At 43.2% G+C, this 18,298-nt stretch overlaps 1 protein-coding gene and 1 long non-coding RNA gene across 2 annotated transcripts in view; one reads left to right on the forward strand and one right to left on the reverse strand.

Annotated features, from left to right (window-relative positions):
* The window catches only part of gabbr1b (gamma-aminobutyric acid (GABA) B receptor, 1b), a 247,609-nt gene that overhangs the window by 79,726 nt on the left and 149,585 nt on the right, over nucleotides 1-18,298 (forward strand). Inside the window, exon 5 of the mRNA XM_079571221.1 lies at nucleotides 1,956-2,116. Coding sequence (XP_079427347.1) covers nucleotides 1,956-2,116 — 161 coding nt within the window. The remainder of the gene's footprint in view (nucleotides 1-1,955; nucleotides 2,117-18,298) is intronic.
* LOC306973776 lies at nucleotides 14,845-15,212 on the reverse strand. Its single transcript, XR_013793585.1, has 3 exons — nucleotides 15,159-15,212; nucleotides 15,009-15,071; nucleotides 14,845-14,894 (listed from the first exon to the last, which is right to left on the reverse strand). It is a non-coding gene; the product is annotated as an uncharacterized lncRNA (long non-coding RNA).

The raw sequence follows: 18,298 nt of genomic DNA on the forward strand, positions 1-18,298 counted from the left end.
CTTTTGCAGATTGGGAGAAAGATTCTGCAGTTTAAGGTTGATTGGGAAATAACAGTGCGATGATGGGCCTGGTCAAATGATAATACATATGAGGATAAAGAGACAAAGACAAATGTTTTGCTTTTGGACGCTTGAATCACAATGCCACATCACTGACTCTTATTTCTGCTCCAGTCTGAGTGAACACTTCCACCACTGGGGCTGTGTACCCGTCACTTTGGGCACTGATGTCAGAACATGGAGCGTCATGTCTTCAGCTGGTGTTTCCTCAGTTATCGACAGACAGGGCCGAGCACAGAGCTGCAGGCTCAGACGATGGGTCCTCTGAAATGTGTTTTATTCTTTCCAAATATAGAGCTGGAATATGGTTGAAAGGAAAGTCGTCATAGCTTAGTTTTGAAAGTAGAGGCGTGCACTAATCACAGATGTTTGGTTCAAAGATTTATTGATATTTTCATCTGGAAACTTCAACTTACTGTAAATGTGACACTGCAGCAGTGTAGCTTTAAAGTCTGCTCCTCTACAGAACGTCCCACAAGAGACATACACACATACTTACATACATACATACACACACACACACACACATACATACAGACATACACACACACATACACACATACATACACACATACATACACATATATATACATACATACAGTCATCTAGTCGTGTATTAATCTCTCCCTCACTCTCTCTGCCTGGTCTCCCCTACTTTCTAAACTGTACCCAGCCCACTTCCCCGAATCTAAAAACAAATATCACGGGGCAAATCTGCAGAACTGTTCTTTTACTGTTCAAATACTTGTTGATCATTTTTTCAGCTTCACAGATTTAGAAACTACTCAATCAATAATTAGCCTGAAGATATTTGTTTTAGGGTTATGGCTTGTCCTTTAGAGATGATGGGGAATATTGGTTAAAACCCCGTGAGATAAAGGGAAAGAGAGGGATAGAGGGAGCGGAGAAAAGAGAGGGACGGAGGAGGGGTCCGGGAGAAAGGATGGGGCAGCGCTGCGGGGAGCGGGCGGGAAGATAAACGAGCGAGGCAGCGCTGAGGGATTGCACATTCCGAACGGTTTGTGAAACGGCGAGAGCGAGTATCCCTCTCTCTCTCTCTCTCTCTCTCTCTCTCTCTCTCTCTCTCCCGTTCTCTCCCTCCTCTCCTCTCTCTTCTCGCCGCTGCTGCAGTCCGCCACGGCACTCGGCACTGCGCGCTCCTGCCTGCCTGCCTGCCTGCCTGCCAAGCTCTTCCCCCCGCCGCTTCACTCACTCTCCGCATTCCCCCCCTTTTTCCCTCAACAACCGGGACACGCACATGTTATTGTTGTTTTTTATTCCCATTTCTTTTTTTTGCGCTTCCCCTTCCCTCCTCTCTCTATTCCGCCTCGCCTTGGATTATCCTTTCCGCGATTTCTATTTTCCTCCGCGATGCGTCCTCGCTGCGCCGCGCAAAAGCATGTAGGCGTTCGCACGGAGAGGGGCAGATTGGGCAGATAGACGGGAAGGCGCAAGATTCGGGAGCTTCTTCAATCGCGACTCGTGATTTTTTTATTCTTTTTTTAATTCTTTTTGCTGGAATTTTTCGGGGAGGGAAGCGGGAAGACATTTCCAGAGGGGTCTGTCTTGCGTTAGAGACCAGCGCGTCCGAGTTTCCGCTCTTCAGCACCTTGGATAGCGACGCAATCAAGAGCCGTTCGCCTTGATAGCAACTTTAGCATCGACTTTTCCCAAAGCAGAGTTCCTGGTAGTGTTGGGATACGTGAGAAGCAACAACTGACTTTTTTTCTTTTTTTTTTAGGGGGGGGACAGTAATATTTGTTGGAGTTTTTTCCTTTAAACCAAACCGTCGCTGGACCAGAGGGATAAACCCGGGACTATGGCTGCTTTCAGAACCCTTTACCTGACTCTCACCGCCGTTTTCCTTCTGTCCTCTTGCCCCCGTTCGGCCACAGGGAAGAAGAAGCTCTACATCGGCGCGCTGTTCCCCATGAGCGGGGGCTGGCCGGGGGGACAAGCCTGCCTGCCCGCCGCGCAGATGGCTCTGGACCTGGTCAACAATCGCAGCGACATCCTGCCCGACTACGAACTGGAGCTCATCTACTACGACAGCCTGGTGAGTGAGACTTACGGCACATAATGGTCAAACGCAACTCTGTGGGGAAGGTAACTTTGTGTCGTAGCTTTGGAGACTTTCTGACCCCGAGAATTGAGTAAGTTTTACAGAATGAATATCATTAAGAAGCAGTGAAACACATTTCCAACTGGCATTACATCTATATTTCTTGAAAGATAATGCCATTGCTTGACTATTTTTACTGCATAAGTCTGTCAAAGATACTAAAATTGAATATTGAACTACAGTTTTGGCTGACATTGTGGCTTCAAATGGCTTCATTCACTGTACTTAAAATATACGATCATCATCTCTTTACACGCCACACTCTTTTGTGCATCCCCTGAAAGTGATCTGCGAACACAACTGAATCCTGTCAAATCAAGCTAAACATCTGAAACAAAAAGAACATTGCTGAAAGCCATTTTTTCTCTGCCAGTGGAGGGGAATGCATTTCACTTCAACACTAGTAACAGGATGGTCTGCTGACCTTACGGACAATTCCACACCCGTGACGCATTTTCAGCTAATTTCCAGAATGGCGAAAGCTGGGCTTGTTGAAATAAGAACAGGAGCGGTGGCAAAGATAACCCGAAACCCGCGGTTTGCCTGGCTCCATTTAGTTTCCGCAGTTGTTTACGTTTGGTACTTGAAACTTATCCAAAGCAGTGAGTGTTTTTTTCCCCGCGCTCGTCGGCCAGAGGGATCCGCAAATGCCAACAACGTCCACAAACAACTGTTGCACTATTCTCCTCAGTATGGATGGATTATTTTCTCAATTACCCTGGCGATTGGCTAATTGCGTTTCTGCTTTGATTGTGAATGCTCGTGCAGCCCTAGAACAACACACAACGGTCTCATGCTACTCATATCTTTTACATCAGTTACATGGCAACGCTCGTCCCTGGAGCATTGTGGCATCAAGAAGAAACCCGCAAGAACTTTGCATTATTTATTCATAGGATTTCTCTTTACTGTACTCTACGATAGACAATTGTGCTCTGTGCTCAAACTCCGCACTGAAGAACTCTACAAATATGTTCTGAAATCCATGCGACTCTTGATTTATTTATTTCAGCCATCTCTCAAAAGTTCATGCTCCTGGGAGTGTTTAAAAGTGCACAGTGAGGTGGATCTTAGGGGCTGTGTAAACGGCAATGGTCGCCAGGAAGATCTCAGTGGTCATGTCCTCTCTCGATCGACAGCGCAGTTCATGTCTTTGTCCAGCAAACAGCGCTGCGTGCCTAACACATGCTTTTTCACACGCCGGAGGTAAGCTGGTTTCAACTTCCTGAAAACCTTTGGATGACGTGGCTTTCTGAGGCGGTTTAGTGCTTTCTCAAGAAACTTTAGTCTTTACAAATTATTTACCAATCATTATTTGACGAGATATGAATGGGAGAATCCAGATAATTTGCGAAGGTGAGTTTGCCAGTCAGTGACATGACCAGTTGGTTTGAAGCCGAGACATGAAATGACCTTTCAGAGTTTTCAGCGGAGCCCGGATTCAGAGGACACGCTGCGTTTTGTAGCTTTGTTAACAGCCCCCTGATTCAAAAACAAATGAAAACGTAGGCCCCGTTGCAATATAAATGGCATATAGTGACGTTCGCAACTTGTTGAATCCTTCAAAACAAAGGATTTGTTTTTCCCACACTGAGATAAGTTCTTACCTGAGCTTAGACAAGTTGATGCGTACCAGCTGGTCTTTGGAAGAGCTTGGTCGCTTCCAACTTCAGCCCCGTTTGGAGCTATAGGAATACATTGGGAGAGGCCAAATGCTAGCAACATCTTTGGTCTTTTTGCGTGACTGAGGGCACACAGTTCTTCCATACTGTGAAATGTTCTTACCTGAGATTAGACGAGTTGATACGTAACTGTCTGGTCTGTGTGCGTGCCCGTGGAAGAGCGTGGTAGCTTCCAACTTCAGCCCCGTTTGGAGCTATAGGCCAAATGCTAGCAACATCTTTGGTTGTTTTGCGTGACTGAGGGCACGCACAAAGACCAAACAGGTAGGCACCAACTCGTCTAAGCTCATGTAAGAAAGCGCTCACTTGCGTTGGTCAGTGTCGTGTACATTTGTGTAAAACTGCATCAAAAGCGCAGAAAGAAAGATACTGTTTCCCCGACTTCAATCCACTGAAGCCGTTCATGTTCAGTAGCCGTCGCAGAGTTCACGCTCGGTCTTGAAAGGTCGCGCTCGATCTCTCCGCTGTGAGAAACCGCCTCACCTCCAGCTCCGCACTGTGCTCCCACACTTACATAACACGTGTGCTATTTCCATACAGCAAACATGCTTCAAACAGGGACCAGCGCCGACTTCCCAAAGGCTACGCACGTGTGAAGTCCCTACGGAAAATGCACTGTTTGACCGTGGCCATTGATTTCACAGCTCCAGACCATAATTAAGATTGCACACGATGTTAGCTACAGCGTCATTAGCCTAATTGGCAGTCCTGTGTGTGTGCATTGTATGCGTTCTAATGCAGTGCCGCGATGCTAACTGGGTCGCGGCCCCAGAGAAGGAGCGCGCCTTACTGTACGGGAAGTATAGGAGCGTGCAGTGGAACTAACTCGACCAGAAAGTTTCCCCCGGAGTTCGCGTGTGCAGCTTTTATAAACTAGAGCGATGCAGTGAAAGGCTGGGTGTGTTTTTATACTACGGTGTTGTCGATCATTAAGTATGATTGTGGTAAACTATCCCATCTGCAAACCCTATTGTTAACATTTGCACAAACATGTTCCATATGGTTGCCCTTCGAGGTCGGAAATGGGCAAATTGCCTTCTATAACGATAAATAAAGCACCTTACTTTACGGAATAATGTTTCTTTTTTTCTTTTCTTAATTTTTCTTCTGTTTTCTTTTCTCCTTCTCTTCTCTTTTGTTCTCTTCTCTTCTTTTTCCATTTTCTTCTCTTTTCTTTTTCTCTTCTCTTCTTCTCCTTCCTTCTTTTTCTTCTCTTCTCTTTTCCTCATTTCTACTTTCTTTTATAACTTATTTTCTTTTTCTTACTTCTCTTTGTTTCTTTTCTTCTGTTCTTCTTGTCTCTTCTCTTTCATACAGGTATTCTCTTCACTTCTCGTTCCATTATTTCACTTTTCTTTTCACCTTGCACCTATGAGTTACACTTACGACTACAGTGACTGTTCATGGCTGAGTCCTCCAGTGGAATGAGCTGGGATGAGTCTGGACGAGGATTTTTTTTTTATGTAACTTCTAACACAGGGAAGAGGTTTATTTACACCTTTTCTTCAATGGCGCGGGTGTTAGGATTCCAAGAGTGTCCCATTTCAAGTATTGCGGCCTCCTCTCAAATACTAATGCTCCTGGATGCGTTTTAAACGGACACTGTCAATTTTAATTTGAAAAAACGCAAATCTGACTGCAATCGCAATATCATAGAAAGAGAAAATCCATTAAAGCCACCCCTAAGCCTTTCAACATTTTGAGAGCCTGAAATCCCCTGTCATTTCACATCTATCCCATCAAAACCGCCCACTTCCCTCTCTTTTGTTTGTCCCGATATCTGCCTATTGTGCGTGAAGTGCGGGCTTCGCTCTCTCTCTCCGACAAAAAGGCGAAGCGAGACAAAAACGTCTCCGTAAAGCCGGTTTACGAAATGACAATCGGTGGGCACTTGACCTTTGGTGAAATCCCCCATCCACCTGGCAGCATACCTCCACCGTCATTATTATACTTTAGATTTAGCTTAATCCTTGCGGGGCATTGAGCGTGTGGCCCAACCAGGCTGACAACAATCTACTGTACCTGGGCTGCTTTTCGGAGCCACTCTGGGCCACTTGTCCAGATTCCACAATACGCCACACTCGCTCAAATCCCATTTTTTCCGCTTCGAAAACGGGAGGGGGGGGATTCCCGACCCTGTTTATCCCCGAGGCGTCGTTCTGCTTTCTGTTACACTTGGAGTTCGCCCTAACCGATGATTCTTTTTGGTTCAAGTTGCAAATAACAGGTCCGGGAGTAATCCGATGTGATGGTGACTGCATGGGGCCCGGGCGCGCACTGACCAGACTTCGGTTTCACCATTTGAGCGGGATTTGCATCATTAGCAGCGGTTACAGCGGAGAGACGTGTTAATTAACTCAAGGCAGAAAATGAAAGCCAGTTAGCGAGCGCGCATCGGCAGAAGACGTCACAGCTCATCTGCCGAAATGATCGCGCCGCATCCGGAGATTGATCCTCGAAAAAGCCCAGCTATCTGACTTTGGTTCGGTGTGTGTGGTCTTTCTTCTTTTTTTTTGCAGCTGTTTCACGACTTTATCTATAAATTATACACGATTAGCCGCGCTCTCAGGCGGCAGCAGCAGCAGAGGGAGGAAAGTACAGCGTAACATGACAATAAAACGGATCACATGCAGGGGAGACGCTGAGCTGATTGTGTGACACCAAAACAAAGGCTGTCTGGGCACGTCTGTCGCCTGTTCTTCTTTTTGAGCGGTGCAGGCGCTTGGCATCTGACATGTATGCAAAAGGAGAGAGTAAAAAAAGTGACAAATGTGACTGTGGCGGCGATGGATGGATGGATATAGTGAGGTAGTGAGGGATAGATAGATAGATAGATAGATAGATAGATAGATAGATAGATAGATAGATAGATAGATAGATAGATAGATAGATAGATATGCTGAGAGATGTGCTGAGAGATAGGTAGATAGATAGATAGATATAGATATACTGAGAGATAGATAGATAGATAGATAGATAGATATGCTGAGAGATGTGCTGAGAGATAGATAGATAGATAGATAGATAGATAGATAGATAGATATAGATATACTGAGAGATAGATAGATAGATAGATATGCTGAGAGATGCTGAGAGATATGCTGATAGATAGATAGATAGATAGATAGATAGATAGATAGATATATATAGATATACTGAGAGAGAGATAGATAGATAGATAGATAGATAGATAGATAGATAGATAGATAGATAGATAGATAGATAGATAGATAGATAGATAGATAGATAGATAGATATAGATATACTGAGAGATAGATAGATGGATAGATAGATAGATAAATATAGATATAGAGATGGGATAGATGGATAGAGAGAGAGAGAGAGATGTGTAGATCGATCTAAAAGCCCGCTAAGTGTTGCTGCTAGCGTTAGCATGGCCCTGTTCCATTTGGTTTCCCCGGGAGGGCTGTGCGGTGGACCGGCGGGAGGCCCCTCACATAATGAAGTGGCTGCAAGCTTAATTAATGATATCAATTACAGCACGGGCTGCTGTCTCACGAGTCAAACCGTCTGCGGCGAGCTGTGGGGAGGTGCATTCTGTCGAGTCACGGGCTGTTTTAGGAGCATTTTGTCTCTCCCAGCTCTGTTTGTCCGAGCTCAGGATCTTTCCATCGTGTTGGAAAATAAGATGTAAAAATGATGCAAGTATTTATTTTCTAAAAAGGCATTTTGGCCATAGGTGTGTGTTGTTATAGAGAGCTGAACCTTCCCTCTCTCTGTGGAGCACACTTGATAAAGCGTAGAGCAAATTATGCTGAAAAGATCGAAACAGATGAGGTCTTAACATTTAGCCGAGTTCTTATCTGGTTTAAAATGGCCCACAGATGGCCTGGCAAAGTCTGCGAACCGACAGCAACGTTAATTGTATATTTGAATGCACACAAGCTAATTAGCTGTAGTGACACTGCTGTTTGTTCAATTGTGTTTCAATATTTCCCTCGAAAGTTGATTAATAAAGAGGGTTTTTAGGTATTTAGTTACTTCTCATAGCGTTAGTGCCTGTCCGGAGACAGGACACAGCACAGAGCTACTGGCTTTACGCTTTTCTCCATATGGAGCAACATTTTAATACTGATCATGGTTGCTGCTTGGACTTAAAATATGTTTTATAAATGTTGGACTAGTTGTCATTACTAATTCAATTTAAAACAGTGCATTTATTGGCCGATTAGGCTGCAGAACTAGTAACCATCAAAATGCAAAATGGTTTATGGTTAATATCTCCATAACGGCCGGACATATCAACACAAAACAGACGCTGTCACAAAGTCCAGCGTCTTCTCTCTCAGCGCACTAAGGTCACATGACACGGCGTCCAAAAGTGGAGACGACGTTCAAAATGATCAAATGACTTTCAGCCACAAGACGAATGTGGCAGGTTTGTGAATCCAGTCACTTCCAAATCATAATCAGAGAAAATATTTGGAGATTTTCCTTTCCAAAACGGTCTCCCCCATTGATTCATATAGGCCCGAGCTCCAACTGAAATCATGACATGGATGCTGTGAACACAAGCTGTTGGTGCCCATTCTTTGAATCTGGCACTTGTCAAGAGTGAGCCAGCGCTGAATAGGCCTCCAGAGACTTATTTTTGAACAGTATTGTGCAGTAGAAAGAGACAGCTCTTTTGATGTCTGACTCATAATCATATCGGGCACCTCGCATGGGGATGGAGATTGTAAAAGTAACGAAACATACTGATAAAGATGTATAGCTGCTGATGAAGAAAAACTTGAAAAACTCTCAATTGCAGTATGTGGAATCGGACGTATTCATAGTTGTAACTTCGCGACAACTTTATCGTTTGCCGTCGGTGTTTCCGCTCACTCACCGATTCCTTTTCCTCAGCATTCCTGCGTCCGCTGGTCCGCCGTTTTGACACGGCAGCGTACTGCATGACCCGGGAGGTTCCGCAGTGTGGTTTTTCACTCTGCCGCTGATGTTTCATTGTTAAAAATGATTGGATTCCCCTGTGACACTGTGTTGAAGGTTATCGCTCCATTATAGCTCCTCCCGTCTCGTTCCTAATGCATTATGCACACAGGAGGGAGATCCAGTCTGAACGAATGACAAAGACGGATGACAGAGAGCGCGCTAGCTTTTACGGAATGGACAGAAGACATCCATATCCCGACAGCTCCATGTCACTACAACGTGAAAAATGCATGTGTACGTTTGGATGATGAAATGGACTATCTGAAGTGATGCAACCCTTTTTAATAGTTGAGGAGAATGCTTTCATCACTTTTGACGTTGCTAATCCTGTATGTTTTAGTTATTGTTTGTTATTGTTTCACAAAATGTACTTTCGGCCTTGTTGCAATTGGTATTCTAAGCATCTGCACCAGAAATGTCAAAGGTCGATCGCTGCACATTTGGTGGCGGCACACCTTTTCGACTTATCGCTCCATAAGTAAAATGAAGGACGAGAACGTTGTTGGACTCGATCAATGCGCGACATGCTGCGTGTGCGTAAATACAGAAGAACGAACACTATCACAGCATCCATCTGCCAGTCTGTGGAGTCTCTGTGCGAAAAACCACATCCCACAAAAAGAAGCTCAGTCTACTCCTTTGAAGGTTTTACTGAAGGCTAAATGAACGGCAGGAGAATAACCCGGATGTTGTGAGGTCCATTCTCGAAGGATGAGAAGCTGAGACAAAAGGTTCATTCCTTGAAAGTCATCAACGACAGAGAGAGGCATCGCCCTCAACAATCTTCTTCTCATTGTGCAAGTAGCCTACACAGAGATGAAGCATCAAAGAGGACAAAGTCATCACACATGGAATATAGTGTTGTAACTTGTTCTTACACATGTAGTACAAGTACAGGAGAGAGATTATTAATGACCAAACTTAACCACTTTCCACTTTCTGCTTCCTGACAAACTCATTGTTACGTACAGGGCTAGAGCAGGGGTAGGCAACGTCAGGCCCGGGGGCCAAATCCGGCCCTCCGGCACAGAACCTCTGGCCCTCAAGATGATTTTGAGAAGCACTATTACACAAATCACAGAGTACTTTTAACATTATTAGAGTTAAATGGGAGTAAAAAAAAAGTTGAAATACTGTCAATACACCCAATTAGGTCATGACACTGGCATTTGAAAGAAGTGCACTGGAAAAAGAATAATTGTTTTAAGGAAGAAATGACATAAATCTACTTGAATTAAGAGATTAAATCTAAGGTTTGAGTATATTTGGTCTGGTCTTGGATGAGATAAAACCTCTAGTAGTAGTTATTCTCTTGATTCAAATAATTTTGTGTCATTTCAAATGAAAAAAACAATTATTTTTCTGATTCCAAGTGGGTTTTATTCTTGTTCCATTGGCGCCAGTGTTTGTATCTTGGATTAGTTCAAACAGACTCAAATTCAACATAGAAGAACTTCAAGCTTCAATTCAAGCAATTTCAAGTCATTTATCTCATGATGGTGATTTTTCCAGTGTTGTGCTTTACTTTGGGCTAATAATCAGTGGCTTCGGCCCTCGGTCTATTTACAATTAAAAAAATCGTCCCTCTGCCATGAAAGCTTGCCTACCCCTGGCCTAGAGAAATGAAAGTTGTGGAAAAGTGTGCCACACTTTACTGGAGTCACACTCGTACAGATGTTGAAAATGTACCAGGAACAAGGCCAAATGCGACTTTTACTTCTACCATTATATTGTGAACCACCCTACTGTGCAGCCATAAGAGATACTCTCTGGTGAAGACGATTGAAGAGTCTGAATGTGTTAGTGACGATCTAAGGACTTTTAAACCATGGCTTAAAGGGGATGTAACCCATTTTCTACTCATAGTAGAGTGGAATTTGTTGTGCCCCCTTACGCTGCACGACTTCTGAATTTGTGCGCCAGAAACGGTCACCAGCGCTGAAAACGTTCTGCTTTGATTAGAGACGAGATTTTCTCACACTGGAAGTGGTGTGGGCCGATCGATTCCATAGTATTGATGCATCGATTGGCTATCTACAGTGGCTTTTCAAGTATCGATACCTGGTGACGAATATCAATACTGATTAGTCTATGTATGAGTAAAAGGTGTGGCAGCAGTTAGTTTCAAAAGGACGGTTCTGTGGGAAAACACCCCACACCACCTTGGTATTAAATGCCTTATACCTGATTTTACATATTTTTTTTATTCCAACCAATGAAGGAGGACGCCCCTAAATGAAAATGTTAGTCGTGGTCCAAACTCATTCCTAACTTAACATCCATAACATCCCAAGTCTGTGTGTATTGTCATTAAATGACAATAAAAGCTTTAAAATGGGCATTGCTTCGTCCTGCTTATGTCATGATTGCATATCGCCTCTCAAAAGATTCAATTCAGTCAGAGAAATGTCTTCCAGCAGCTCTTACAATCGGAACAACAAACCATCAGCGTAATGCGTGTAGGATTTATGGTCCCGTCAGCGCGGTTATGTCATGCCGCGTTACTTCTGTCAAGGTGTAAAATAGACGTAAATGGAAGGCAGTAATCAGCTGAGAGGGAAACGTGGTGAATTGGTGCAAAAGAGGTCACATAAAGGACACGTGGAATGAAGCGCAGAGAGAGAGGGGGCGCTGGTGGTTCACCACAAGGGGCAAAGAGCACGGTGCACATGCTCATGCCAACATGTTTCAGCTATAGGAAGCATGGTCTACGCCTCTGTTTTTTTTTGTTTTCTTTTAGCTGGTTTTATAGCTTGAGCTGCAGCTGTCAATTAATGCACACTTCTGCCTTTCTATCATCAATCTATTCTCAGCACTGTTGGCACAAGTACGAGAACTTAAAGCAGTACTAAGTAACGTGTTTACCTTAATAAATCCTTTCCGTAGTCCCTGTGGGGGTAGTACAAGTGTTGATGCATCCCATGAACATTGGAGGGTCTTTCATCTCCCCCGGTGTCTCTGGCCACAGACATGCTTGCAACTTGTCTGCCACCGGACCGGAGCAACCAATACACACTCATAGAATCACGAAGAAGAAGCTAACATGCTAATGGGCAAAGCTAACTGCGGGCTAGCGTCACTTTAAACAGTATTTACAGCCAAGTTTGAGTGGGAAAAAAAAGGTTTCCATTGTGTAATTGGATGTACAATATCACTCTCTCCCTTTGCCTTTTCTGTCAGCGTAGTATTTACTCTCCAAGACAATTAATAAGCAAAAAAAATTGCACATGCAGAGAGTAGGGGCAAGAGTTACTTAGTACTGCTTTAAATTATTTTCGTACTTGCCAATACTGAATACTGATACTAGTACAAGGCATTTTTGAAGTGCATACACTGTTCATAGAAAGACACACTGGTTTTCAGCAGATTGGTTTGTAATTAGTTTCTTTACTCATTTAGCTTCCCTTTTCAGAGAAGTTATACCAGAATTGAACATATGCCATTATAATTTGTTTATTTTTAATATTTTGTATTTTTGTATTTAATTGTCCGACATAGACAGAACAGCCCATATCCAAAATGTACTCAATGACTGTGCTGTATTCTCTTCTTTTTTTTTTACTTGCCTTACTGCAGCTTTTTGGATTTTCCTATACGTGTGTTTTGTGGAGTAGAGCAATTTAACCAGTAGCTACAGCTCGATTTTGTTCTGGTATCGGGACCACATTAAAGAGTACGAGTATGAGAATTTGGGATCAAGCTGATATCGGACACTGGTATCGGTATCGGTTTAGGGACTGCACACTGGTCTAATAAATAGACTGACATTATTATGACAGATTTAGTAGCCCAAATGAATCTTTGAAGTTGTTTATCATGTTTTGTCGTGGGTAAAGCTTTCACTCCTCAACTCCCCTCACATTACCTGGATGACAATGAAAATGGGACTTAAAACATGTCAGAAGGTCAAGTACTTTGACTCCTTTTCAAACACCTCGAGGGGAAAACCTTTCAGCACCTCTCTCTATTGAATGCCTGAATCTTAGTCTCTTAGTTTTTTAGCTGCAAACCCAACCAGTTTGGGAACTGTACCAAAGACCTTCTTACTTTATGGAGCAAAGAGAGAGAATACGTGTCTTTTTGTAAGTTTTACAGTTTTTGTTGAGATGTTGTCTGTTGCGTCCAACTTACTTCCAATTTTGTCCTCATTCTTCTAGAATGGTTACAAGTCTTAAGAAAAAATACATGATTAGATCGTTTCCCCTTTTTTTTTAAATCTATGAGTGTATCATATCCCCCTAATGTTGACTGTGCCTACAATGAGCATCTGCTCATTAAGTCTCATTGACTTTCCTTCATCCTTGGACCTGTTTGACAGTAAACACCGGCGCGTATACCCCTGTCTGCGCGTCACGCCGGAGCATAAACATGCCACGGAGGTGCTTGTTTGGAGGTTAAACGGCCGCTTTCGTCTGCTTGTTAGCGATTAGCGCGGGCTGTAATCAGTGCTTTGATAAGGCTCACTTTTGAAGGCAGAACAGCATATTATGAGACAAACAGGCGGAGTGCAGGAGACGCAGATGTCATACGCGGGGAGGGCCACTGCGCTAACAGCCGTCATTACTACAGAATGAGGTTCTTGTGAGGCATGTCTCCATCCAGCAAATGTCTGTCTTTGTTTCAATCCATCTGTCCAATACCTACCTTTAGCTTTGATATAACAGCGCGTGTTTTAAACATAGACCAACTGCAGCAGCACAAGATTCTTTTCCCAGACACTGTATTTAGAAACTACAGGGAAAGTTTAGTTACCTCTCTCAACAAATGAAGGCGAGACACTGCAAGTGAAAGGGGAATAGATTCAATCAAGAGGCATCAAGTTGAAACTTTTGCTGTAAATGACTGTGTTGAATAAAAAATCACTTTCTTGTCTTTGGGGGGGGTTTCAAAACTCAATAAATCAGGCTAGAAATTAGATAGATAACTTGAGAAAACTGGTCCTAAAGTTTCAGTATTTGTGGATGGATACACCTGGGAAATACACTCCATGTTATAGTGATTTCCTGACAAAAAGCGCTGGTCGACAAGAGTGTTTTTTTTTTTTTACTTTGACATTAAAACTAAGATGTTAAGATAGAGAAACAACACTCTTTTAAAGGTCTAAATTTAAAGATGAATAAATGAGTTCTCGTTTCAGTTCCTTTTTACTCGGTATCTTTTACATGAATGCATCTTCTGTTCTCATAAAACGCCTTACTGCTAAGAGGGCTATTTCTCTAAAAGGAGTCGTCATTGCAGCAGAATGAGGCGCTTCAAAAACAAATAATTTCTGTGTGAGGTGTTGCATCATTCGGCATTAATAACCATGCTCCAGATTGTCCATTCTTAGCACAATGAGGCCGATTCAGATAAAGGGAAAATGATCGTCTTATTATGGATGCAGGCTGTAAAATCCTACTTTTGTTCTTTCATACCTTTATCTGACATTTGTGTAGCTTCATTTAGCTTCCACAGAGCAAGTTGTTTCAGTGCTTCATATCTGCACTTCCTGGGTAATAATACGTTGTTAAAACCACAAACCTTGAATTGGTTCATCACCAGCTCAAGCACCTGTATTTCCTTATGGTTTAATTCTTGCAGCTGTTATTTCAAGTTATAAAATGTCCAAATATATCCGAGACAAAATTATATATCAATACAGCAGGAAAAAGCAGGAGGAAATGTGTGTTTCTGTGGATGAATGAAAACGATTTCAACTGTGAGTGAAGTGGGGAAGATTCATGGAAGTTAATTGAGGAGGACAGGAATCCGTTAATAACAATGGACTGTATCGCGCAGGCAAAAGTACAGCAATGAACAGGGTAAGATCTGACTTCAGTCCCAGAGGGAAAGTTAGGCCGAACTTGGGTCAGCACGACTGGAGGATGACTTGTCGACTAAAGTGCGGCTGCGCAACTTGACGAAAGCTATGACTCGACTTGACTTGACGAAAGCTATGACTCGACTTGACTTGGAAAAAGCTATGACTGGACTTGACAAAATCTATGACTGGACTGGACTTGACAAAGGATATGACTGGACTTGACTTGACAAAATCTATGACTGGACTGGACTTGACAAAGGATATGACTGGACTTGACTTGACAAAATCTATGACTGGACTGGACTTGACAAAGGATATGACTGAACTTGACTTGACAAAATCTATTACTCGACTGGACTTGACAAAATCTATGAGTCAACTGGACTTGACTTGACAAAATCTATGACTCGACTGGACTTGACTTGACAAAATCTATGACTCGACTGGACTTGACTTGACAAAATCTATGAGTTGACTGGACTTGACAAAGGATATGACTGGACTTGACTTGACAAAAGCTATGAGTCAACTGGACTTGACTTGACAAAATCTATGACTCGACTGGACTTGACAAAAGCTATGATTGGACTTGGCAAAATCTATGAGTCAACTGGACTTGACAAAGGATATGACTGGACTTGACTTGACAAAATCTATGAGTTGACTGGACTTGACAAAGGATATGACTGGACTTGACTTGACAAAATCTATGAGTTGACTGGACTTGACAAAGGATATGACTGGACTTGACTTGACAAAATCTATGAGTTGACTGGACTTGACAAAGGATATGACTGGACTTGACTTGACAAAAGCTATGAGTCGACTGGACTTGACTTGACAAAATCTATGAGTCAACTGGACTTGACTTGACAAAATCTATGACTCGACTTGACAAAAGCTATGACTCGATTTGACCCCATGACCAATTGACTTGGACTTGCTCGAGACTTGCACCTCTGCTGGTTTACTGGCTGGACTGATCTGACTTTGCTGAACCAGAGTGGCACAGCATTTCCCTGCAAACACACAGTTTGACGGCTCGATCCCGGCTCTGTGCAGACCCGCCCCCCGCCTCGCTCATGTGTGAGTGCGGTGCGTAGTTTGAGTCATTGATGGCGGTTGGAGTGACCGTGCTCCACGGCTGCCGTGAATGAGAAGTGAATGAATAATGCATAGAACTGTGAAGTGACTTTGAGTGTCGAGAAAAGCGCTTCAAAAGGCTAATGCTGTATTTTTATTCCACTTTCTTCCCGGGTCTATAGAGTCGGTCGTAATGACCTTACTGGAATTTATACAATGAGCTATATTTATTAAGCTATTACTTGGCACTTAGTTTCGGACAGCGCGATAAAACCTCATTGGCGGCGCATGCTATGAGAACTCACTTTGTAATGGGGCTGCTCAATTTATTAACAAATTATTGCTCTAATATTAGGTGAGACAATATCAGCATCACAAGAAGTCATAGTGCATCACAATATCACGACGGTCTTTCATCTGACAAAGTCATTTTCATCTTCGCACACTGTCGAAAACAAACATGTCAGGCGCTTAAAGCAAGACACGGCAGGTGAAAGCATCGATTTTCCCTGCAGTGGTCAATGTTGAGATCTAGCTAGTTTTCCCCTTAACATCTTAGTTGTAATGTCAGAGAAAAAATAGACCAAACTCACCCTTTGCTATGCTTATTGGATGCCAGAGGTTTACCGGAAACGCTCCCTTTGTCTTTCCCACTCGTGTTCCTTCGCAAATAATGACATTTTTGGTATCCACATGCAGCACGGAAGGCGACTGAGATGACTCTGTGATCCAAGTGTGTGTTTTTTTTCTTTCTGGTATATCACTGCGACAACAACAATCAGAGATACACATGCGCATACTCAGACGACGCAAAGGTTTAGGCTTGTTTTCTCAAAAGGAAGTTTTCGCTCTTGCAACAACATCTCCACTTCAGTAGCTTGTACAGACTAAAACTGAAACAAATATATAAGCAAAAATAGAACCATAAAAATGATCAAAAAGCTCTATTTGATTCAGGATTTTCCAAATTCACTTCCCGATTTTGTATTCGTTCACGCCTTTTTTTTGACACAATATGAAGAAACTGACAAATTTGATGGAAGGCACCATGTTGAAATAGTACAATAGGTCAAATTGAATGTTTTTTAATACCAATACTCTATGATTACATGACAAATGCAAAAAATCTGTTCATATTTCACTTATTTTCACTGTTAATATTTGCAAGCATTCCAGAGGGGGCTACATTTCAACGCTCAAAGGAAAACCAGCAACAACACGCAACGTCGAGCAAAAAAAATCAGCCAAAACTGTGACTGAATGTGTTATCTTCTAATTTTTGTACTTTCAACAAAGCTCACGCAGTAAAAAATAGTGGAGAATCCAGTTTGTAACACAATATCCAACACAGTAATGGGATCGTGCAGATTTGTCGTATGTCTTGCGGCGCTTCCGCACTATTTGAACACCGCCGTTATCTGATTTGTGCACCCAAATATCACGCAAACCTAAAAGCGAAAGTTGGGCTCATCGTTTTGAGCGAGGTGGCTTTTCCGTTGCGCACGTCTCCCTTTGTCGGTCAGTATCGCCGCCTCGCTCCGTCAAAAGATATTTTTAGCATCAGACTCTTTCGCCCGCCGTAATTTCCATATCCATATTTGTCTGGCAGAGCTCTCAGGTAATGCTTTTTGAAGTGCGGGATGGATTGTTTTGTTATTTTTTTTTCCCCCTCACATGCGAGCCTATAATGCATGTAAATAAATAAATAAATAAATTAAATAAAAACACGAATCCATCCACCCAACGGTTAGCTCGCTCTGTCGGCGGCTTCATCGGCATCGCATCCCCACTTCAAACGCACGAGGAGCAGACGGGAGCTGAGCGGAGGAGGGCGGCGAGTGTGCGTGTGGTGGTGGTGGTGGTGATGGGGGGGGGGGGGGGGGACGAGGGGGTGTCGAGGTTGGCATGACAACAGTAACCAGGGCGACGGTGGCAGTTCAAACAAACAGGGATTTTTTGGCAGGGAAGGAAGAGAAAGGCGAGATCATGAACCTACTATGATTGCACAAACAGGAGCAGATGGAGCGAGATGAGATCGGGCCGCGGGCCACGCCAAAAGAGAAGGGACTTTTCGGAGGGATAAAGGGGGGATTCGGCGAAAGAGAGGGAGAGAGAGAGACGAGATCGCAGGAGTGGAGGGGTCAAACGGCTGCGGTGAGGACGGCGTTAGAAAGCGGCGTGACAGTCGGACTTTCGTTCGCCGATGTAGCCGACTGTCGAGTTTCCAGTCCATGCGAGGTTTCTTCAAAGTGCAGTGTGGGTGAAATTGGGGAAAGGAAACCGCTCGATCTCGGTCTCGGAGAACAACAGAAGTTCTCAATCAACCTCAGCTGGGTGAATAACAAGTAAAGCACCAAAGAGAGTTATTGTAAATGCACTCAAGCTGGTTTTAGTGCTTCATACTTGAGTAAATAGCAGCTGCATGTTGTGTGAAACCGCTCCAGCCAAGACAAAAAGAGTTTAGCTTCTCCCGGTGTAAACAAAAATTAAAGTATCAAAAAATCTTCTCTCTTTAGATCCATTAATTGAAGTGACTTTGTTTCAGTTTCTCAAATAAATGTTTTTTTTTTGCCACATTTTCTCCCAATTTCC

The sequence above is a fragment of the Gobius niger genome (assembly GCF_951799975.1).
Source record: "Gobius niger genome assembly, chromosome: 14".
Classification (NCBI taxonomy): Eukaryota; Metazoa; Chordata; class Actinopteri; order Gobiiformes; family Gobiidae; genus Gobius; species Gobius niger.